The sequence below is a fragment of the Vanessa tameamea genome, chromosome 8 (genome assembly GCF_037043105.1).
Source record: "Vanessa tameamea isolate UH-Manoa-2023 chromosome 8, ilVanTame1 primary haplotype, whole genome shotgun sequence".
Classification (NCBI taxonomy): domain Eukaryota; kingdom Metazoa; phylum Arthropoda; class Insecta; order Lepidoptera; family Nymphalidae; genus Vanessa; species Vanessa tameamea.
The window spans coordinates 7,585,383-7,610,239 of record NC_087316.1 but is presented as its reverse complement, the minus strand read 5'-3'; the positions used below and the strand labels follow the sequence as shown (position 1 = coordinate 7,610,239).

Genomic DNA, 24,857 nt, shown 5'->3' with positions numbered 1-24,857 from the left:
TTTATTTGCAGAAAATAATTTATAATAAAATTGTTTATTTTTAGGTTTAAATGTTTTGTGTGCTTACTATTTGTAGTAATTGTGATAATCTTTGCTTGTAACTTTTTATATTAAAAATTCAAATGAAAATATATTGTCAAAGGTACATAATTCCATTGTCAGAAGACTAACATGTAAACATTGTAAAATCAATATAATGTATTACATGATAGTAAAATACAACAACTTTTCTTATAAATGTTTGACATATAATTATAATTATTTCATGATTGTTCTCTTTTTGTTGTCGCTACGATTTGAAGAGGGCAACATTATAAAAAAAAGAAAACACTGGCGGGAGAGTTAAGTGTCTTTTCTGGATATTCTGGAACCGGGAACATTGTTATAATATTATCTTACATAACTGTATTGTTTTACATTTATTGCGTAACTTAACCAATAAAGAAAAACGTTATTAATTAATTTCGAGAGTAAATAGAACTTATATAAATACACCATACAATTAATTATCAAAAATTAATTAACAAATAACTTTCCTATACATTTTATTATATTATATAAGGTATTATCAAATATTACTTATTATCTTAATTACTATTAAAATCCATGATATGTGTATATTAAGGCATAAAAATAAATAGAGACTAAAGTTATTATTTCAAGAGCTGTAGGCGACCCCACTTAGTTGGTTTACATATAAATCTAAAATATAACTATTTGACTTTTTCAATTGGTGAATCTGGACCATTACATCATTCCTATCTTTATTTCTAGTATTATTTATTCTGCAAAATAGAGCTATGAGAACATTCTCATATTGGTTGGTAAGACAAAAATTATAAAAAAACTTTTGTTCACAACTAAAATTTCTACTTAGGCCGTCTTTAAAAAATCTATAAAATAGCTGCTGGCCATTACTGCACATATTTTCAATTTCTGACCATTCTTCTTCATTTAATCCAAATAAGAGTCCAATAATTTTTCCTTTAACCACACATGTTACTTGTCTTGGTCCATCAGAGACTTTTAAGATAGCTGTCGATAAAACTAAGTTAGGCTTATATCGATTTATCTTTACTGATTCTAAAAAATAATCCGTCAAAACACCCCAACTCTTTGAATTTAATTTCATATGAAAGCATTCAGTCAATTTCACGGGGGAAACATTATCTACGAAGTCCTTAAATTCCTTTTCTATAGTAAATGGTTTCATAACCTTTAGGTCTTCTATGTTGATTTATAGCTTTGTGGAATATACTTTTTAAGAATATAGATCGGTTAAAATGTACACTGAATTTTAAAAACTCTAGTATAAGGAATATTTCATATTTTCGGGATTCGTTACAGTTTTTATTTAATCTAATTGTAGCCTTCCCACTTCTAGTTCTCAGGTACGTATTAGTAAATAGTAAGTACGTATAACATTGATATCTATAAATGGTATTTATAGTGTATTATTATATTATATCTTATGTCATATCAGGACAACAAGTACCACAGAATATACACATGTAGTAATTGTGAATAGTGAATACTGTGACATGTGTATACCAATAATGTCTCTTATGATAAACGGTAATATTAAACTTAATTGTATAAAAAATATTTACTTTCTTCAATATATATATGTACATATAAAAGGAAGGTTCCATATATTAGAACTTAAAGTTATCAAATATAAATATTTAGTAAATTATGGTATTTTGTCTCGTTCGCTCAAAATTTTTTTTTATGAATAATAACAGAACATAGGGTCCCTAACAGTTTACTCCCAATGGGGATCATCCCCTTCTCCATAGATAATAAATATAAACTGAACTTCTCACATGCCGTTTAAGCAGTGGGTTGCAAGTTGCAACTCGGTAAATAGTAATTTTATAGACCTAATAATACTAATAAATTGGACGGTTTGCGCAGTTTTATCGAATGTGTGTTTGATCTATTATTGCATATTATTTCTAGTGTCCGGCCGAAACTGGTTTTTACGACCGAAACCGAAACCGAATTTCGGCAACGGTCTCAGTTTCGGCCGAAACCGAAACTTTCTTACAGGAAAAATGTTTAGAGGGAAAATAGAGAAAACATAATGATAATCAGTCTGTTTTAATTTTTTTCTTAAAATCACATAGTTTTAAAAATGCGTTAAATAATAACTTAAATACTTATTTAAGTTGTTACCTAATATCACAATAGTCATAGGTAGGTACTTAATATTTTAGTAACAAATAAAACAATATAAATCACATTTATCTTTAAAACAAATTAACTCCTTCTTAACTTAATTGCCGAGCCGAGATGGCCCAGTGGTTAGAACGTGTGCAACTTAACCGATGATTTCGGGTTCAAACCCAGGCAGGCACCACTGAATTTTCATGTGCTTAATTTGTGTTTATAATTCATCTCGTGCACGCCGGTGAAGGAAAACATTGTGAGGAAACCTGCATGTGTCTAATTTCAACGAAATTCTGCCACATGTGTATTCCACCAACCCGCATTGGAGCAGCGTGGTGGAATATGCTCCATACCTTCTCCTCAAAGGGAGAGGAGGCCTTAGCCCAGCAGTGGGAAATTTACAGGCTGTTTATGTTTATTTTATTATATTTAACTTAATTCGTAATTTTGTATGACATTTCAACAAAAATCAATAGCTAAACTACTAAAGTATAAACTAATCGTAATATTTCAAAACGCGAACACTTGATTCTAATAATTTCAAGCAGCAATCTGTATTTTTTATGTCTTATTAATATTCATCACATCTTAAACATTAAACAACCTTATATTATAGGTAAGAAACAATAGTTTATCAACATTTTCGCCTCGCATATTGCTCCTTCTGTCTGAATTAATTTATCCAGCAGCACTAAATAATTGTTCACTGGAAACACTCGTCGGTGGAGGTTATAAGAATTTCAGTGCTACCTTTCTCAGAGACGTTTAATATAAATTCAAATGTCAACAATTTGAATATTAACATATTAAATTCTCTAAATCCCAATTTTATATTTATAAAATGATATATTTCACGCGTGAGCTAATGTGCAGAGGAGAATATACATTTGATATTCGACTCAGATATTAGTAGAGTAACATGTGAAGAACTAAATAATACAATACAATCATGAAAACCAGAATCGATACGACATATTGTTTCCGTATGTGGTTGCCATTGGTTTCTTGTTAATTTTTTTAAATATTTAGCTTCATTTATATTTCTTACTTATTAGATTATTTACTAGTGATTATTGAAATGACTTGACAGTTGACATTTGACATGACTATTAGTGACTACTGAGCTGAGCTATGAACGCATAATTATAGTCTATAGATTAAATTTGAGAGTGGAAGATATATTTTTAGTTTACATTTTTTAACCTTTTAGGTTATCCAATATTTTCGCTTATTACTGAATCTATTCTAAATCCACTTACTACAATCTGTATCTAATATGGATTTCTGATACTGATTGAAAATGAGAATTGGTTGGTTCCATAAACTGGTGAACAAATGGCCTGGAAAGAAAGTCTTTGGCATGTATAGATTTCTACCTATGTTTTTCGTTTTGGGAGCAGCATTAGAATATTCTATGATCAATTGGAAAGTAGGTGAAGTGAGTTTTTATAACACTTTTAAAAAAAGGCAAGCAAAAACCATTGTAGAAGATAAAATTAAGAAATATTCAACAGTCGTTTAAAATGCCTGCCGGAGTTACTTGGGGTCAATATATTTCATTTTCCATGGCAGCTTTGGTCTCAATGCTAGCAGGATCACAAATGGTGCATATGCGTTATCATCCATTGGACGATCTACAAAAATATATTAATAAAGAATTAGAGAACTTTCCAGAAAATATCCAAGAAAAGATAAAACAGGAGCTCAAGGAAGAAGGGGTGTTAAAATGATGTGTAACAAATGAAGAAAATGTGTTATGTAATGTTATTATAAGAGTTACTTTTACCTGTTATTAAAATGATTTAGATAAACTAGTATAATATTTGAAAAGTTGTTGTTTGATTTCTCATGTATTTTTATAATGATTGAATTTTATTATTAAAATGTAAAATTAATTAAAATATCATTATAGATACTGAAAAAAAAAATAGAAAAATGAATATTATCTTATGTACATAATCAAAAATATATTTTACATCATCAAATCTATCTAAATAAATATTCGTTTTTAGCCCAGAGGATCGGAATTGCGATCCAACGGGGAAATGCTGCTAGCATTCTTGCCACCGTTCCACGTGGTCAAGGTTTATACAGTAACTATTTTTAATTCATATTTGTATATATTTAAGCACTTAATGTTATCAATTCTTATGTTATTAAATTTTTAGTCCTTGTTATTAATTAGCATATCTAAATAAATGTCAACTACATTTATGGACCAAATCACAATATTTTATACTATTTCTTGTCTTAACAGTATTGAACATAGAATCATAAGCAGCTCAACTATCTTTTATGTACTTTTTCTTTTCTACTGATTAGCTTTATGAAGCCTTGACATTCTTCAACAATCTTATAAAATTAGCTAGTGGCTCTTAGTTAACAGTTAGAAACATAGAAATATTTATAAAAAATATATGGGAGCATATCAAAAACAATTTGATATTAAATTAATTTATTTATAATTTGGTATTTAACTTTGAGATATATTTACAATTAATTTACAAAATATATATAAATACACTATAATCTAAGTCAGACAAGTCAATCGTTAGAAGGAAGTTATGTTATAACATTATTACAGATTTTATTATGTAATTAACACAATGTAACATAATAATTTCACTTATAAATAAAATGAAGTGATATTTAATGGCATTTTTCAGGAGGCTAGCAGTTTTTTGCTAAAACTTAAGCTAAATGGTTTTTTAATTTTTTTTCTTTTATAAAACAAAGAGACTATTCTAATCATATAAGAATTATGTTTGTAGAAAAAAACTTAACAATGTTTATTAACTATATGGACATATGTACTACTGAAATTATACATCTTTCTGCAGTCTTTTTAAAGATCTCTAGGATAAGGTCATCTTGACGAATTGGAAATAGTCCTTCGAATCCAATCAATATGCGAGGTAACTGCATCATATATTCTTGGACGACCTAGTCCAATTTTTGAGCAAGCAATACGCCATCCAGTTACACCTATTAAGGACCAGCGTTTCGACTTATCATCAAAGCACATCATGGAACTTCCTGCATATTCTTCTTCCTAAAAATAAACCAATGTTGAATAAAAAATATAAATGTTAAAAAATATATTTGCTAAAAAAATATTTGACATCTTACATCACAATCATCTTGGTCATATAATGGTTCGGCACATATTCCGTTTCCAGTAGCTATGCTAACATTTTCACAGGTATTCATAGAGGTTGGCACAACATGCACCCTTTGTAACTGATCTCTGTTTCTCGTCCAACCAAGAGTATTACAGACACTATTCTCGTCCATTTTAAAACCATCTTCCGGAAAACAGGCTGGTCGGACAAAGTCTGTCATTTCCACAGGTTCCTCCAATCGAACCATTGCTAGCATACTTCCTTCAACTGGAGAGCGTACCATACCGACGATGCGCTGTTCTTGCTGCCAAGGAGTTGTGCTTTGAATTCTTACTGTACCTAATCTCGCAGTCCATTCAGCTTTCGGTTGACCCTGGAATAAAATACTTATATGTTTGATTTGTCGTCAAAAGATGATTTTGATTATACCTACATACATTATTGATTATGTACATGATCAATAATCAATGTCCAGAATTTATCCATGACAAAATAGAGAAAGATGGACTCACTTGGAAACATGATGCTGTAGTGATAAGCCATGATGGGTGTACGAGCACGGCGTCGCAGGCGTGTACGTGGGAGCGAATTAGCGCCGCGTGCCATGGCCAGTCGCCCGGCCGCGCCGACCGCGGTAACCCTTCCACTCCCAGCGCCACTTGTGCGCCGCGAGCTGATGCAAGGCCGCATTCTGTTTGCACAAACTTTATATATAAAATACATATGTGTATATAAATATAGTTTTGTAACCCAAGAACGCGGGTTCAAAATCAGGTAAGAACAAATGAATATTACTTTTTTGTAATTGCTCAATAATAAATAGAAGCACTAATTTAAAATATTCATATTACCTAAGTGATCACAGATTATTTTAATAACTCTTCGCTGCGGACATTCACTTTTTATGAATGAAATTTCATGCGCCGAGGGGTCAACGATCTCTACATATTCAGCGGGTTCTTTTCGATATTTATCTTTTATAGTTGATTCAGTGGTATCTTCATCGATTTCCTCTTCCAAATCAGGTACAGCTTCTGCTGATATAGCAGACCTATAATTATGAAATAAATATTTAAATAATGATGATGAGGAAGATCCTGATCCATTTCAGTCACGGTGGAAATTTTTGCATTCTGCATCGTAGGTCTAGTGACTATAAGGCTGGAGATTCGGAGTTGCTGAGTTCAAACCCCAGGTGGGGTGTATAAAATAATAAATGATAGGGATTTTTCTATCGAGAAATTCTCAGTAACAGCCCGGAGTCTAGAAGTTGGGAGGTGAGTATACAGAATTCCTCATGACCGGTAATAATTCAGTACATTTTTAATAAAACCTCGGGCTATTATACATTTGCTATGACAAAATGTGATTTGAGATTTATTTAACTCCTAAATACAGGTATAAACGACAGGTGTAAATGTATATTTAGCTTAACATTTTAAAATATAGAATAGCAACAAGGAATATGGATGTTTTATGGAATTCTGAGATGCTTGAAGACTAAAAAGCATACTTAAATGTGAGCGCAGTACACAGAGACGTGGCGACGTTCATAAGCGCGCGTCGGTCGGCCTCATACGGCGCCGCACATATTTTGCCAGCACGCCCACGCTCCGCCCACACCGCGTAACCGGCGCGGCTGCGCACCGCACCCAGTGTCGTCTCACTGGTTTCCCTCCTCCAAGTGGCCAGGGAACGGGATATCCACACTAAATAGCCATAATAAAAAGTTTTAACCGCCTCGTAAATTTAATGGTAACACGTTAATTATCACCATCTCTTTAAAGGTTGAATCTGTAATTTTCTATATTCATATTTAAAAACTTCTTACAGCAGCCATTTTCGTCGCTGCCGTCTGCACAGTCGGGCGTGCCGTCACAGCGCAAATGTGCGGGCACGCAGCGTGGCAGCAGGGCACACCGCAGTGCGCCGGGACCCGCCGCCGTGCAGTGCGAGCAGCTACGCTCGTCGGTCGCGTCCGCACAGTCGGGCACGGCGTCACATGCGCGCCTCGATAATGCAAGTCGTTGCAAGCTGCCCATGCAATCTGTTTTTAAATAATAAATTAGAATATACTAATTATTACTTCAATACCAAGGTTTTTTCTTGAGCATTTTTCTTATCTCATAATCTTTAAAATTTGGATCCATAGGTATAATAATAATACTATTTTTATTTGTAACTTAACATATTTGAAATATCCATTTTATTTGTACTGCGATCATTAAAAAAAACTGTTTATAGAGACAGTAGGCAAAAAATTAACCTGGTTCTGGAGAACAAGAGCCGGGGCCGAAGTACTCAGGGAAGCGCGCGCAGTCAAAGTGTGGTCGCAGGCGGTCTGGTAGGCGCGCACCGCAGCCCGCGTGGAAGGCGCGACAGTACGAGCGACACGGACGGACGAGCCTGTCACCCTCGCACCGAGGTTGTAACATTTGACATACGAAATCCTAGAATGAATATCAATAAAACTATTAAAAACTGTCTCGTTGTATTCACGGTATCAATTAATTTGCTTACTAGATGCGTCAACTATTATATGTTAATGAATGGTTAAGCGAGATTGATATGGGAACGAAGTGTCAGTTACCAGACTTGTGGTAGGTCAGTAGAAGCAATACTTGGTACATATTAAAAATATATTAATTGTCATTTTTTCAAAATAAAAGTGTCATTGATTATTGATCAAAATATTTAGGTGTTCTAGCAATTATTTATTTTAGGTATATTAGACGCATAAGCTCAAACTAAAAATAAACATGTATTGAGTATTAAATTTCAAATTATATTTTACATCATAATGCATTGAAAATTTTATAAACAATAAACAGTTTTGTTTATTCAATAACAGCTTGAATACTAAATGTATAACTGGTTAATATAAAGTGTATTTGTCAATGGAACATTATAATATCTTAATCCGGCAGACACCGCACTTTATAGTTTACTCTATCACACAGTAATAAATATGTAAAAATAATAATATATTATGAGATATACGAGACTAAAAACAGTACTTATCGAAGACCAAATCCACTAATGCGGGTGACACCTAATGGTTCAAATTTTATAACACACCCACATAAATGATTAATAATTCTCATATATACAAATAATAAGTAATATTTAACGCCGTACGTACTTTTTTTTATCAAACAATATCTATTACATTTATTTTGATTGAATTACATAAATTAATTATTTTTATTATATTCAAATGATCTCCATTAAATAGGTATAATATAAGTCACCGATTCACAATACAGCGTTGAATTTCCCTTTTTTCATTATTTTTACAAGATTCAACGCTCAGTGAGGTGTAAATAAATATTTATAAAAACTAGTCGATTGTTAAATGTAGGTTAATCGAAAAGAGTGCTATTCGTCGTAAGATAAAAAATAAAAATTACTTGTGCTAGATGAGAACATTCCGCATCCAATAGCTCCCTGAACGCGACGAGATCACGCAGTAAGACTTCTTTGGAATTGTGTCCAACTAAATTGGGGTAAGTGGTTATGTTGTAGGGTAGGTATGAACAAAGTGTCAAAGTCAATGGAGAACACTCTCGCAGATCCTCTTCGATTTCGAAAGTAACGATTTCGGTGGTGGGAACTTCCGTATTTGGTGCATCACCTTCTTTTAAAGCTTGTGAAGAAATCACCGAACTTTCCTGTTTAATAAAAACGTGTTAGCTATTAATTATATTTTTAATAAGTTTCCAAAAAGAACTTTACTTACATTCAAACATGCACAATATATATTGTTAGAGTTGTGTACATGATTGTTTTACATCATTTGTCTTTTCACGAGCGAGTGAGCTGTGTAATTATTTTCAATAGTGTTTAAAGTAAAAAAAATACCTCTATATGTAGTGTTGCTGGAAGTACTCCTAAAGTTTGAAAATATGGGAACAGGAGCTCTCGCGTCATTACCGCGGTCACGTCTGCTGTGCTCACTGCGGTAAAGATAGGTTCAAATGACACTTCGAAGTGCACTCGTGTTCCTTTCTCTGCGCTAAAACATTAACATACAATTTATACATTGATAACTTCTTTAAACACAAAAAGATCTCAAACCATTTTTTTATGTGTATGTAGGAAAAAGACGTCTAAATTATAAAAAAATTAAACAGAGAAATTTTATATATTTAATAAAAAAATATTGGTATCTATACTAATGTTATAAATGCGAAAGTAACTCTGTCTGTCTGCCTATCTGTTACGCTTTCACGGCCAAACCACTGAACCGATTTGACGAAATTTAATAGATGAACCTAAAAGAAGGATATAGGCTACTTTTTTACCTAACACCAGATCAACCCTCAAAACGAGAGCGAAGTGGTTAACATTTACACCAATTAGTTGTGATAGAAATTAAAATATTAAAAGTAAAAAATATTTGCATAAAATAATAATCAATACTACAGAGTTGTATAAAATAAAACTTGAATTTTTCATTACATATTATTTTAATAATTATTGTCATTTTATTCAATAAATTTCAAAAGTTACTAATAAGATTAGGTACTTTGAATCTAATAAATAAAAAAAATATATATGTTTCTATGGCTTTAAAGGCGAGTTATTTTCTCATTATCATTACAGTTCTAGAGTCTACGTATAAATAAAAAGTTTTATTTATGGTAATAATAATCCATATGGTAAAATATGACACAGTAGGTCAGTTAAATGCAGTGATCCGTTTACATTAACCACGGTGTGATACTTTTATCATATTGACACGGGAAAGTTAGTGCGTGCTTGGGTTTCTAAGCTTTAAACTTTCTATGTTGTGCGTGTCTTAAACTACTTTGAAGGTCATTTTGGCCCTTTCTTTTTCTGATCTGAAGTATAAAGTACAGAATAACGGAAACGATATTTCTTTGCATGGCCTTTTATAATTACATATTTTATTTTGCATTATGATTTATAATTAATAAAAAAATAAGTCAAAATAGTTTTATTATAAGCATAAGCGTAACCCACTGCTGGTCTAAGGCCTTCTTCTGTCTAAGAGTGCTTGTTCTCGTCAAGAAGATAAGAGTGTATCACGAAGGCGGATTGACTAGCAGTGAAGATAATAAGTAATGTTTTATAATTAATCTAATATTGTATTCGTTTTATCTCAATTGACGTTATTTAACGTGAAAAGGATAACGAATCGACGAATGATGTAAGGTTTTCTATTTTTATTATCGGAAATAATTTTTTTATTTCCGATAATCTCTTTGTTGTTAACAGCCCAGTAGCACGCTTGGTCTTACCGCATGAGACTCTAGAAAGCGAACTTTCTCCCACTTAAGCTACTATTTCTGAACAAGTTCCTTATAAGTTGCACGTTATAATATGAGCTATGAATGATAAAGCCAAAAAAAGAAATCATTATCAATAAACAATACAAAAGTGCATTCTTATATTGCTATACACACATGACACTTTCACTAATAAATTTTTATTCAAATTATATATTTACTACTATAAAAAACATATTTTAATATAAATATGTATATATCAGGTGTTTCATGTTGAGTTGCAGTCGCGATACAAATATTTTATCACTATTTGTATTATTATCAAAATATAAGTACGTTATTAAAGCAAAGCTCGCTCGGTAAATCGTTACAAGATTATATTCAATATAAAGCGGTTCGATGTAAATGATTGTACCAGCAATTAAATATGGTGAAGTCTTAACTTACTTGTCTAATGCGAGGATATCAGCGGCGACAAAGCAAGATCGTAACTCTGATTTTGTATAAGAGTCAAAGATGGCTTGTCTCAGTTCGCCCTCTCGTGTGACGTTATCCTTAGCTTCAGGGATTACTTGATCTTGTGTGCCCCATGACGTAGCCACGAATGAACCACGAAATGTTTGCCGATTTAATGGATCTCCAAATAGATACATATCTGCAATTAAACACTTTATGAAATCAATTTTAATAAAATAATAAAATCTTAATAAAGTTAATCGCTGGTAGACAAAAATAAAATACATAAAAGCTGATATTTTTGCAATTTTATTTACGTTTTCGACTGAATGTTGTTAAATGAGATATAAACTGTGTATGCTATCTGTTATTGATTAAATTCTAAGTCATTTTATATATGTTTTCTTTCGAAAATATACTTTATTATTTCTTCATCATTTTAAATTAAGTATTTGCTATTTATTTTATATTTGTATGATGCCGTCAAAATAAGTCTGTTTTAGTTTCATAACATAGCTAAGTAATTAATATTGTTAAATATTTATCCAGGTATTTTTCCAGATAATGTATACCAGCTTTTTGCTTTATGCATTCAGAGTAGAGACAAACTTATAGTAGGTAGAGGCGAATGCAAGGCCGCTCAGAACGACGGCCTTTTAACAGTGACGGGCTCGGTTAAATGTCACAGTATAGTCAGAAATGAGCGATACCATTTTAATTAATAAAAGTTTAATTATTATTATTATCTACCATTAATTATTACTATATTTACGCCGCGGTTACACCCGTTTTTACACCCAACAATAGTATAAGAATAAAACAATACTTTTTTAGCGTAGTACAATCAGGTGACAAAAATTTAAATAATGTTTGTTTTGATTTTAGTAACTTGTAAATAGCCATATTAATTATTGGTTGATAATAATGCTTCATAAAAAAATGCAGGTATTTATTTGTATACTAGCTATACTACTACTAGTCTAATTTTAGGAGCTTAAAATATACTTTTTTAAAAAATAAGAATTTTTTGAAAATTAAATTTAATCAAACAAAAATTAAAACTTAATTTTAAAATGAATACATGTAGCAGAATTGGATGCCAATCATGTAACGAATGATTTAACTTAAAAATTATACGATATTAATTTTGAAAGAATCAGCAAATTTAATGGAAACTCACGGGTGGTCTGGTTCCCAGAGATTCCTTAGTTGGTAAAAAATTGTGTATAACTAGCTATCTGTCCCGGCTCTACATAATAAGAGGGTTTATAAACAAATTTAAGATTGAATTACAAACATAAAAAGAAAAATTCTTGATTTTTTCCTGCTAGAAAAATTCTCGGCTTTTCTCTACTGTAATATGCACGTATTATACATCTAAACCTTCCTCTTGAATGATACTGTGCATTGATAAAAATCGCATTAAAATCCGTCATTTAAAAGATTTAAGCGTACAGACGCCGGGAAGCGACTTTGTCTTACACTATGTAGAGATATCGGCAAATTCCGTAACTACGAATAAAAATAAATGTTCAAAGAAGTATCAGGGGGTTTTAGATAAAAGTTTAAGCCAGTAATTTAATACATATATAGATTTATGAAAAAATATTTTTCCTAACCAGGAATCAAATTAGTTGATTTAAAAAACTACACATTCTGTATGCACAATTCGATAATGTGGCCATGGAAGGTCAAATTCTGGGAAGTAATGAAGTAACGAAAAACCAAGGAAAGTTATCATTTCAACAAACTGAGTCATACTAGCGCATTTTTATAGAATACTAGTACTGTAACTATCAGGACCGGTTTTATAGTTTAGAGCCCCCAGGGCAGAGCAAAGAAGTGGAGGTCTTACGTATATTTGAATACGTGGAAAACAAATCACATTTTTGAAAAAAATATTTAAATGAGTGGTTGGAAATGTATAGTTTTCTAAAGGAAAACAATTTTCTCTATAATGTAAACTTTGAAGGGCCCTTTTTGTGAAATCTCCAGGAGTAAAGCTACTATTAACCTCCTCTAAAGTTAGCACTGGTGGCTATTCTAAATTTTAACAAGTTCGGTGACCTCTTGTAGTTGTCGGCATATAAAAGAAAGCGAAATATAATAAATTCATTATATTGTGATGCTAGTTGGTATTGAATAATAACAATTATTCTTGTACCTATAAAAACAGTAAGTATGCAAAGTAATTGTTCATTAAGTAGTAAAATACAATTACTTAAATAAATATTTTATTCAACAAAATTATTCGTAACAATCTAGTATTCGTAGTAATCGTATATATTGAAATATAGACAAACTGAATTGAGTTTCTTGTGCATAGACCGTGTCCTTTCATAGTATTTATTCGGTGCCAAGATACATTACACGTGAGCCAATGAAGCCAAGGATTACAAGATTCAACGAGTGTTTAATAAAAGAACAAACAATTTATTACAGAAGTATTAAGTTCCCTTGTACGTGTGACGACAGTGAGAAGTATAGTTGTTAAGCAAATATTGATTATGTACGTAACCCACCAAATTCAGTTTTTTTGCACTTAACCTTAATTTCAAAAACATTATAATATCGAATATCTTTTATATTCGAATATTTGTTATAATAAACATAAATACCGATTTTCAAATTTCTAATATGAGAAATAACGACTTTACACATTCCAGCTAACATCCTCAGTCAACGATCACCTACTTTTCATCAGAAATTCCTGCGCAAAATTCAGGCAGTGCGTTGTGTTTTTTGTGTTAGTTAGTCATTTTGAAATGTTATTAAGTACCTAGATATTTTTTTAATAAAGCACTGGCAACTACGCTCACTTCCTTCTTTCACTTTTAACATTATATGAGATAGATATGAGACAGCTTATCTATTTATTATACTCTAACTGCCTCGTTGGTTACTAGCTTCATAATAGTTTACTATTTTATTTTCCGTTTTAATTATTTTTATGATTTACAAGCTTGCGTGTAAAGTATATTAATAGAGGTACCAACGGCCGAGGTAGACTGCGACAGCAGCCAGCAGTAGCAACACGAGTAAGGCTGCTAGAGCCGCACAACATCCTCGACAGGACCGGCTGAGCTTGCGCCGTGTGAATCTGATGTCACTGCTCACCGACATTGTCGATTCCGGTGGCCGATGCGAGCGGCACCGACGCTGACCATTTCGGGACCACCCATAACCCAGCTGAAAACATTACATACTTATATAAAATATATCTGTTTCTAGGATTTCAATTATAAGTAAGATTATAATTAATGTATGCAGTTCAGGATTTTTTGTCTCTGAGTTATTTAGAGTGAGTATAGAGTGAAGGTAAATGCTACTAAACAATACATTACTTGTATTTATTATTTCTGTAAAATGAATAGCTCAAAGGAAGGCTGTTAAAATAATAAATTTGTGTTAACTATTTCGCGGAAGTGATCGCGGAAGTCATTATTAATGACAAGGTATCGTCCAGATGAGTCTCAGTTTTACTATTTTTCTAATTAATAAATTTGATAGTAGCCATTATTTAAAAACCCGAAGAAATGCGAATTTATTGATTTTTAAATTGGACATGACATATGTTTTCATTGGCAGTATGTACGTACGCTATGTTGTTTAATATAATGTATTTCTAACGCATATATTGGATTAATTAAAGCTGTCCGTAGGCATTCTATATATAAACTAATTATGGCAAATCTCACACTCATCCATGCGTGCAATATGCTCAAAAAGGGGTACAAAGCATTCTCTCTCACGTATTAATATACCAATTTGTTATGATGAATAGGTTGTTAAGATCACTTCCGTAATGACGAGGTATCGTCCAGATGAGTTTAAGTTTTACTATTTTTCTAATTAATAAATTTGATAGTAGCCATTATTACGGTTAAATTTCGACCGATTTATTCCGAGTCAACCCAGTATGTAATAATATTTTAATAGGAGTCAGAAAAACCGTTACAATATTATTTGTAACGCTTTCAATTCTGTATAATTAAACATTAACTTAAAAGTATAATATATATATAAATCGGTTCATAATATCAACTCAAACGAAAAAATGCAAATTTAGTAAAATACTATTCAACGAGGCTTCTGAGCACCGCAGAAATGTAAATAAAACTTAAAAAATTAATAACCGAAACGGATAATGTGTACTCATTTAGCAACTATTTAAATCTATTAGGGTACGAAAAGAAAGCGAATCGTTAAATTTTGTAGAACACAGCATTGGTGTGTAAAATAATGAGGACGGAATCGAACCGGTTAACGTTTTTAGATACAAAAACAACCATTCGCCGATTTAAGGTTAATTTTTACATTTTTATGCGATTAAAATATGACCTCATTATTTTTAATTAAAACCAAAAACTATTCAAATTCTACTTCTTATAAATAAATCATCTTTACTTATTTTTGAATTTTATTTACAATTTATTTTTGTTATTTGACCTTTAGTAATTTGAGTTGATTTTTATGGACTTATTTTACCTACTTTTATTAATCTAAGAGTTTTAACCAAGCAGTCATGCTTCAACTCCGCTGATCATTTTACGTAATATGAGCAACAATTGTAGTTGTTACAAATAAGATTTTTCTGTAGCTCATTACGTACCTTGTGACTTTATATAGTGTAATAAATGCAATAAAACTTGTACACATAATACTATTTATGTAATTCGACGATTAAAAGAGATTGCAGAACAACTTTATCTGTAAGAAGCTTACACCAGAGTAATTAAAAGAAAATGCTTCTTTAATCTAGAACAACATTCAACTTTTTGATTGTTGTTATTTTTTCCTAGAGTGAAGGAAGCGCTATAGTAAAGTTTGAAAAACGTCAATATTCATTAGAATCATAAACTTCTATATAATAACAATGCAATATTTATCGTTATAGTAATCGAGTGATTTAAGCGTTTTTAAAATAATAAATAAATAAAATTACCCAACTTTAAATAGCCCTACAATAAATATATATTATATGTGGAAATGGAAAGCTTATCGACATTCCGTAATAAGCTACATTAGGCCATAAGCGTCACAAGCGGTCAAAATTGGTCATGTTGCGCCAACTGAGTAGACTCCACAAGCAGACATTCAATCAAGTCTAACACAAAGGTCGAATTGAAATATTGTTGATTCAAAAACGGTTTATTGTAAAGTTTAATAAAATACATTCGATTTGATCTGAAAGAGTGCGATGATCGTTGATTCAATTTTTGTAATGTGAAAAAAACGTAAGACTTAATTTACTTAAACGATACTGTATAATATGAGATTAGTAGTTACAGGTTTAAGAAAGTCAGTAGTTCGTTATTCCTTTTTATTTATCTTATACCTCTATGTAATAATAATAAAGAATCAAAGTAATAGATATATCCTGTTTAAAAAATCAATTTTATCCCTACGAAATAATAGACTGTTGATTAAAATTACATCACATTTATTCACTAGACAATGGTTAGTAGGTATACCTAAATGTAACCACGTAGTCAATAAAGTGTTAGTTAGTAGTAGTAGTTAGTTCCTTTATTTTAGAATTTATTAAATGATGTCTAAACTTTATTCATTTGCCACCTGCAAATGGACAGACCGGCTTACCTAACAACCAAAAAATTACTGTTTATTGTATAAATAAAGTTGAGAACACTCTTTGTAAAGTATTTTATCGTTTATCGCGTTTGAAACTCTGAAAGTTATTTGTTGAACTTCGTTACAAATTATTTCGAAACAAAATTCGTAATACCGCAAATTATAACGAAATTATTATGTTCTTGCCATACAACAGAATACAAAACGCTGTCCGCTATTTCATGGCAACAAAAACATGACACGTTTATACGCTGGCAAACAACTGGCATTTGAAGACAAAGAGAATATCGAAAAGTATTTGGAGTCAATTCCGTGTCTCAGGTCTGAGTTGAGGTGCGAGCAAGGTCATGCTTAGAGGTCAAAGAGAACTGAATTATTAGGATGTAGAATTGTTGTAATTACAATAATTTAATTTTATAATTAATAAATATGTAATTAAGTGAATATACAATATGCTCTTTGTGTCAGAACCGGTGTTGTATGCGGAAATAAATGTTTCGTATTTATTTATATACCTAGCAACTTTTAATGCAAAGTAAAATTTTACTATTCATTACATATCTTAATACACACCTAATTTTTTTTTTTTTTTCTTAAATTGTTACCTAGTATTTTATTTAATTGTGAATTATTTAGCTTATCGATTTGATTTGATGATAAAAATTAAGATGAAAGAATGTAAAAAGGGTTTCCATTGCAGCATGAATTGTTCCTATTCGTTTTAGAGAAGGCATGTGCAAATTGCACTTGCCGCCACGACCTACATCTCCCCACGTTTTTGCTCTCAGGCGGCGGCATACATAACATAACATAATCAGCCTGTAAATTTCCCACTGCTGGGCTAAGGCCTCCTCTCCCGTTGAGGAGAAGGTATGGAGCATATTCCACCACGCTGCTCCAATGCGGGTTAGTGGAATACACATGTGGCAGAATTTCGTTGAAATTAGACACATGCAGGTTTCCTCACGATGTTTTCCTTCACCGCCGAGCATGAGATGAATTATAAACAAATTAAGCACATGTAAATTCAGTGGTGCCTGCCTGGGTTTGAACCCGAAATCATCGGTTAAGATGCACGCGTTCTAACCACTGGGCCATCTCGGCTCATATGCATAGGCGGCGGCAACAAAATGCAAAGTCGGGCACGCCTTAGCCTTTTCGCCGGTTTCTATTGAGCTCTCCAGTTCCAACAATGCGAACACCTTCACTTTTATTCGGTTGCACACACAATAAACTTGTAATATTTTGGTAAACTCAAATGTCAATGACTGACTCTGTTGTGTTTAATCTATAAACTTATTTAGCAGGATTTCAAAATTGTTGTTCTTTCCAACACCACACAAAAGAAATTATATTAGGGATCTTTAAAGTTATGTCAAATTATTTTATTAGTTTGATTATGTACAACAACAAGAAATAAATTAACAAGACAATGTTTAACAACTTAAATTTCCAACTTAAACAACATCAACACAACCTAGAAAAAATTTACGCGAATAGTTTAAAACTTGTATTTTAGCTTACAAAAAAATTAAGACCCACAACATTTCTACAGTTTTAATAGGTTTTTTAAAACATTTTCATATATATTTATAATAAAAATTGTATGTATTATAGTAATGCTTGTGGCATTATATCATCAGACTAACTTGTATATTAACAGATGAACTTGTTGTATATAATGTGTCTTGTGACTCTTGGGTATTACATCACAAGTAGATATGTAGACCGGCGTTATGTGCTACCGGTAAGCGTAATACATAAATCAAGATGGAAATTGTACGTCGTGAGCCGGTATGGAAGTGCCATGGAACCTTCGTGTAAAAGTTTACATACATTTTGTATAGATAATCCTGTTATTTATACTTATATTATAAATGCGAAAGTAATTCTGACTGTTATTCTTTCACGGCTAGACCACTAAACCGAATTTGATGACATCAGAAGTAAGCTTGAACTCCGAGATAGGAATAGGCTACTTTTTATACCTAAAACTTACGACCAGATCAATCACGCGAGCGAAGCCGCGCGCAAACTAGTATTTTTATTAATATGACATAGGACTTATTACGTATACGTTCGTAATTTTAAGATTGATGACTTTTGACTTTCGAGATATAAAAAACAGAAAAATATTTGTATTTCGACATTACGTATATACCTATAAAAGTATACATCTGTAAGTATGATGATTATTATTTTTTTTTCAATTGCTAATGAACTGATACGGTAAATTATTTATCATAATCGCATTTCATTGAAATTACCTAATTAGCACTTAATTCGATCTTACATAAATTATAGTTGCTTGCAGTCGGCCGACGTTTCTATTTCTGCCCTGAATGACAGATGTAATTAGATCGCTGTTGCGAGTATTTAGTACCTATTTTGCAATTTAAGCCACAGTTATGTACACACTACATTATGTATAAAAAGACGCGTGTTAACAAGTAGCACATAGGCGCCCAGCTATTGTGGCATATAATAACTATTCTCAATTATATTTATCTTAGTGATTTATTTACCAATTCCTTATTTCTATAATTCATTAATATTAATTATTTCGTTAATCACCATAGTAATCAATTCCGCAGTGAACAATAATTTAACCTTACTAGTTCGTAAACTGACTTCCGATTATTTGACATAAAAAAGGTAGTACGCGCCAAAGGAGCACATTCGGTTGTTTTAATAATTCCTGGCACAACGTTGTGCTGTCCAAATATTAATAATTGAAGTGTACCAATTATTGGACTGTGTTTTATTTTTATAAAATCCAGAAAACCCACAAGTGTTAACACGCTTTAATTACCTGTGTCATTTATTTCACCACTAATTAAATATAAACGGTGTAAAAGATCCGTATATAATATTATATTTAATACGTAGGAGAATGTAAAAATAATTCAATAATGATAAAAAATAAATCTTCATTATAAGAAGTTCGTGATTTTGCTGAATATAGAAGTCCGTGAACTTTTAGGATTTGATCACCTTGTTGCAACGCTCTGTGGTTGCCGAATTTGTTACGCAATAACTAAAACTAATTTATGCAAAATTAGCATCTGCGCATCATAAACGTCGAAGATGTGGATAATATTATCTTTACAATAAAGTATGAGACAGAGATATCTATCAAGAAGGCTTTCAGACAATCGACTGCATAGACATTTATTTTTGTTCGAAATATTTGTAAGAATTCAAATTAATTAGAGTAGAAATAAAAGATTTTTTTACATGATTTGTTACGAGAAGGTTGAAAATTAAAAATTGGACCTTTATAATGAAGGTGTTAAATTTTAAATACAAATCATATAAAATAAGCTGCGATAATTCAATTGTAAAGAGTACAATGTGAAACAACTAAACATCTTGTATACATGAGAGTGCCACCGTTCGCGTTGTGGTCAGCGAACTCGCAACGACCCGGATCACGGATCACACGGCGGTCGGCGCCGTTAACATCCACTGACACACTTCCACTCTCGCTTAGTGATATACCGAATTATCAGAGAGAATACAGGTGTTTTGTTATCGATGAGGCGAAACAAACCGGCGAAAATTAAGAATCTTCTACCTACTTTTATCTTCAATGTATACAATTAACATAAAATACACAATTAACGTTGCGAAATGCGGACAAATATCCGACAAGTGAACTAACAGTAATTTGTCGGTAAAAAGTTAAAATATGTATTTTTTATATTATATTCACAAAATTGTGTTAATACATATATAGGAAGTGGGTTTCTCTGTCGAAAAATTTGCGATGACAATAATGATAGTAGAGTTTCGCATTATATTAAAAACAACTCGAGATTTTAGATGCCGATCCGTATGAAGTCAGGGCCTTTATTTTGTTGTTAGGGAAGTAGTGACAGATTATAAACGATAAACACTTGTCTATAATAAGTACGAACCCATTCATAATCTCTACAATATGAAATCAGCGAATGTGACGCCCTCACTTCTTAAAATGTATATTTTATATTCATGTATATCATAAATGTGCTCATTATTTAATGAATATATTTATTCAAATAGATTACGTATACAGGTACATGTTGTGCTTAGGCTTCCTTTCTTTCTAACAAGAAGTTTTGGAGTTTATTCCACCAAGCTGTTTCAGTGCGGCTTGATAGACACACATCATCGATATCACTTGTATGATCTTTGGTTAATATGTGCGTGTTTTAATTAGTGTCTGCCCTCTCAGCTCCTTGCCTTGTCCAAATTCAATAGTATACATATTTAAGCTCATTATTTTGAATTTTTGTAGACCATTTATTGCAATTGATACATGGCATATTACTTGGAGTAAGGACTTTGTGCAGGCCTTCTCACACTCATCATATGTTCTACCAAACAAACGTTGAAAATGTGCAATTCATTTGAATGATATATTTTATTTAAATAGTCAGCTTGCGGCTTGCTGTACTTACCTACTTTCCATTTGATGCCCTCGGAGACTATGTTCATTTTGTTTCCATATAAGAAACTGCTGAATCAAATTGAATGCAACTTTATCAGAAGTTCATTACGCTTTTACGCGTCTGGTGTTTATTCGGAGTTGATTACATCATTTTTGTTCTCACGATGAGTGAGACGAAAGAAACCATCAAGACCACAAACTTCACTTTAAATGGGAAGGTATGAATGTGATACTATTTGAGTTTAACAATTTTAACAGTTTAATTCTTCATCTATACGTTAAGCCGAAATCTATGCCATTTGTAAAGCTAAATAACAAATACGTTTAAATAAAAATAAAAGTATATATATTTGATCAAAACAGCAACTTTGATCAATATCGTGCTCTATTTATAAACAGTCGGTGCTCGCAACACCACACGATACACGAGTGAGAGGCAAATGCAAGGACATGCGACATTAAATCAGTTGAACTAAGTTTTAAATTTCCTACTCACAGCGGAATGTACGACCAATGCTAGATGCTACTATGCCATTATTATAAATGTTTTATAACTCAATATATCTACTATCGTATAATTTAAATGAGTAACTGTTAAGTTTATTGCCGGTACCCGCGCTCCAATCCACATTTTCACCCGGAGGTAGTTTCACGTGCAACTGAAATTACAAATATGTAAAAGATCTATTGATCAATCCTTTTGAAAAATAATCTTTTGATATCGTTGTACATTTTATTTTTAAGTATTTAATTTGATGCATTATTTTTTATTACACTATTTTACACACAACATATAAATTTACACATTGTTATGCCTGTACCTCAGAAAGTATACGTTGCGATTAATTTAAACAAAGAAAGAATGGACTGGCTGTATTATATTGATTTGTCACGTTAAATTATTTAAGTACAGCTGGTTATAATATTCAACTTTATTGTTCTGACCTACCAGATACGTCTATTACGCTAGCTGCGATAAATCTTCGTGTGGAAATAATCAATTCTCCATATAGTACGGTGTTTTTGTATAATAGCATTTTTTTTTATTCCAAAGCTGAAATAAGTATCTAAGGAACGTTGTTAGGCATATACCAGATTAGTTAATAGAAGTAATTGTCTATGGGATTATCTTCACGTTTATGATACGATAGTATATATATATACATTTGATAATACACCAAAAGGATTTGTGAGTAGTGTTTCTACTGGACTACAGTAATAATAATACAATTTTATACAGAGAATTCAGTATAATAATACGGTTATTAATAAAGAAAATTTTAAGACACTTTCCAGTAGCAATATATATGTTAATAGTCATTGCATATCGCATGTCTCTACACTGGAATCTAATTTATCGTACCAATAAAAAATAAAATTACCAATACTGAGTAATAAATTTTTTTTTTCATTCTTAGTTTTAAAAAAGTAATAGTTATAGTATTTATATATTTGTGTAATTTGTACATGTTAACAATATATTAAGCTCAAGCTGAGTTTTCATTTGTCATCCCTACAGTTAAATTTAGCTCAATAGTATCAATCCAGTTATCAAGCAATACCTTTTAAATTTATACATTTAAGCCAATATTACTGAGTTTTGGATATTTGTATCTTAGAAAAACGTAACTAATTTTTTTTGCCCAAGATTTCTTATAAGCTGTTTCCGCAATGTAGAAAAAAGTATTTGTTAAGTTATTGTTATTATGTTATTTATCCTTTTTTGTGTTTTTTTTCTATGCAAAAAGTAGTAAAGGCACTCACGACTATATTTTTGACCTACGACTTAAATTTTTCACATATCATAGTCGAGATATTGAACGAAAAAGTAAAAAAAATACAGGATTTAAATATGCTTTATCTTTTTTTTCTATCGTGATACATATCGAAAAAAAATTATTTTATCAAACTATTAACACATTAATACCAGCTTTAAAATACATGTACATATATTTTAAGACAGAACATTCGCTAAAATCTTACACAATATTTAAAAATCTGCCTTCTCGGTTCACATGCTTTTTGAAATGTATATTATTACTGAACTACATATTATGCAATTAACTGGCACTTATATTGCTCGTTCAGTATTTTAGTTACTGCCATAGTCTCTTGTAGAATTCTGGGGTAGGACTACAGAACTAACAACTCTTCATTTTTTATAACTTCAAATAAAATATCCTTTAATATTTTATTGTACTTTTATAAATTTGTAAAAGCAAGGTCGTTCAATTAACATGGTATTTTCACACCATGGGTTTCGTATAATTTTGGAAGGATATAGACAGTAGGATATGTTCATATATAGTAACAGAAATACAATCATACAATCAATTATCCCAATGGCGTCTATCCGGTCTACCGGGTCAACGCTGACAAAATTGTAATAGATAAATTACTGATTTATAACTGAATTATATTAATAATAGATGATTTCTTATGATGATTAGGCCTCCCATAAAATATATCTTTAACAAAAACCCAGTAATCACTATTGAAATAAAGGAAAACATAACTGCAACTTTAGATAGATTAGATCTGTTTGTAGCATAATATCAGGTACTCAGTATCCAAATAAATACTAAAGTAATTTATGAGTTATGAAAACAAGGCTCAGTAAATAGGACATGTAATTTCGGACATATTAAAAGGTGGTTCACAGAAAACATGAGGAAAAGTTACGTGAAGCGTGCGATAACATGTTTTAACATCAAGTACTTTATTGTTTTTTAGCAGCTGATACATCAATGCAGATAATATTTATTATTATTTATTTATTTAATAAAACAAATAATAATAAATTGAATTCGTGTTCAGTGGTGTGTAGAATCAGAGCTCGCGACTTCATTCGCATGAATACAACGCGATACAGCTTTATAACAAGTTCTGGAAACTTTTACATTGGTATCCTAGAATAAATAATTATGAAACATTATTCATGTTAACGCAATAAGAATATCAAATCAATTCAGAGATTTCCGTGTAATATGTACACAGAAAGACAAATAGTATACAAATATATTTTGGATTATATAGCAATAGTTGTAACCTTTTCATTCTTAATGTTATAATAAAATATTAGATTTGAAGAAACACTTATTTTCTTCGTATTTGTTATTGTTTATAGTATGATACATTTTCCACGCTTAAAAAAAGTTCCGTGGGTATATAAATATAAGTTTGAGGTCGCGTGAAATAGTCGGTACACTATAGAGATAATAAAACAAAGTTTCTTACTGAGGAGAAAGTGACAATTGTTTAGCGGTTATGAAGAAATTGTCGCGCAACTTAATAGATATCCCATTGATAAATCTTTCTATTCATTCCGACCGCTGTGAATCACATGCGTGCTAGATAAATTAATTAACACTTCAAATTGCATTAATTAAATTTATTAAACTCACCTCTGATTCCCAGGTGTCTTTTACGTTACGCGGTTTACTCTCCTTCATGCTTCCAGAGAACGTCATCGCTACTCCTTATTCAGGGCGTTGCACTTTGCACGGTTTGTTTTTGAAATAAACTTTGTAAAAAAAAACTATATCGAGTCCACTGTTCACAATACAGCCCTTCACTTTATAGAACACTATCGCTTTCTGTCGTCTTTTTGTCGGATGGATAGGCAGAGTGTAAACATCGTGTAAAGAGACTCGCGATGGAACACGGGACACGAGGTGAGCAGTCGGAGACCGAGTGCCGACTGGCGCTGGCGGCGGCGAGTGGCGCGTGCGGCGGGCGGCGCGCGGTAACGGGTCCGCAGTCCGCACTACAGTTAACTTTCTCCCCACAGCAGCTTGTACGGCCATAAGTTGAGCGCTATCGAAAGTTTAA

The 24,857-nt window shown here is 31.7% G+C and overlaps 3 protein-coding genes across 4 annotated transcripts; 2 read left to right on the top strand and 1 right to left on the bottom strand.

The window, feature by feature from the left end:
* Positions 1-3,472: 3,472 nt before the first annotated feature.
* On the top strand, positions 3,473-3,718 carry LOC113400077 (small integral membrane protein 4). The gene has a single exon (XM_026639469.2). It carries the CDS (start codon positions 3,473-3,475, stop codon positions 3,692-3,694), a length of 222 nt encoding a protein of 73 aa, XP_026495254.2. The 3' UTR covers positions 3,695-3,718.
* Sloth2 (sloth 2) lies at positions 3,696-3,902 on the top strand. The gene has a single exon (XM_064215645.1). It carries the CDS (start codon positions 3,696-3,698, stop codon positions 3,900-3,902), a length of 207 nt encoding a protein of 68 aa, XP_064071715.1.
* Positions 3,903-4,610: 708 nt separating this feature from the next.
* Positions 4,611-24,724, bottom strand: LOC113400066 (atrial natriuretic peptide-converting enzyme). Of its 2 annotated transcripts, XM_026639449.2 has the most exons (12): positions 24,431-24,724; positions 13,999-14,191; positions 10,994-11,201; positions 9,156-9,309; positions 8,705-8,965; positions 7,561-7,744; positions 7,126-7,341; positions 6,808-7,003; positions 6,146-6,345; positions 5,807-5,985; positions 5,302-5,667; positions 4,611-5,224 (listed from the first exon to the last, which is right to left on the bottom strand). In XM_026639449.2, exons 1-12 carry the CDS (start codon positions 24,494-24,496, stop codon positions 5,039-5,041), a joined length of 2,409 nt encoding a protein of 802 aa, XP_026495234.2. In that variant the 5' UTR covers positions 24,497-24,724; the 3' UTR covers positions 4,611-5,038. The 2 variants fall into 2 exon arrangements, with proteins under 2 accessions (XP_026495234.2, XP_026495235.2); XM_026639450.2 differs by lacking the exon at positions 24,431-24,724 and having other exon boundaries at positions 13,995-14,116.
* Positions 24,725-24,857: the final 133 nt, after the last annotated feature.

Excerpts from the sequence above, each read along its gene's own strand:
- LOC113400077 (XM_026639469.2), top strand. The coding sequence starts at position 3,473 with ATGAGAATTGGTTGGTTCCATAAACTGGTGAACAAATGGCCTGGAAAG.
- Sloth2 (XM_064215645.1), top strand. The coding sequence starts at position 3,696 with ATGCCTGCCGGAGTTACTTGGGGTCAATATATTTCATTTTCCATGGCA.
- LOC113400066 (XM_026639449.2), bottom strand. The coding sequence starts at position 24,496 with ATGACGTTCTCTGGAAGCATGAAGGAGAGTAAACCGCGTAACGTAAAA. Across the intron at positions 11,202-13,998 it reads TGTCGCAGTCTACCTCGGCC|ATATGTATCTATTTGGAGAT; the intron begins GTTGGTACCTCT and ends GTTTAATTGCAG. Across the intron at positions 7,745-8,704 it reads AATGTTCTCATCTAGCACAA|GATTTCGTATGTCAAATGTT; the intron begins GTAATTTTTATT and ends TATTCATTCTAG.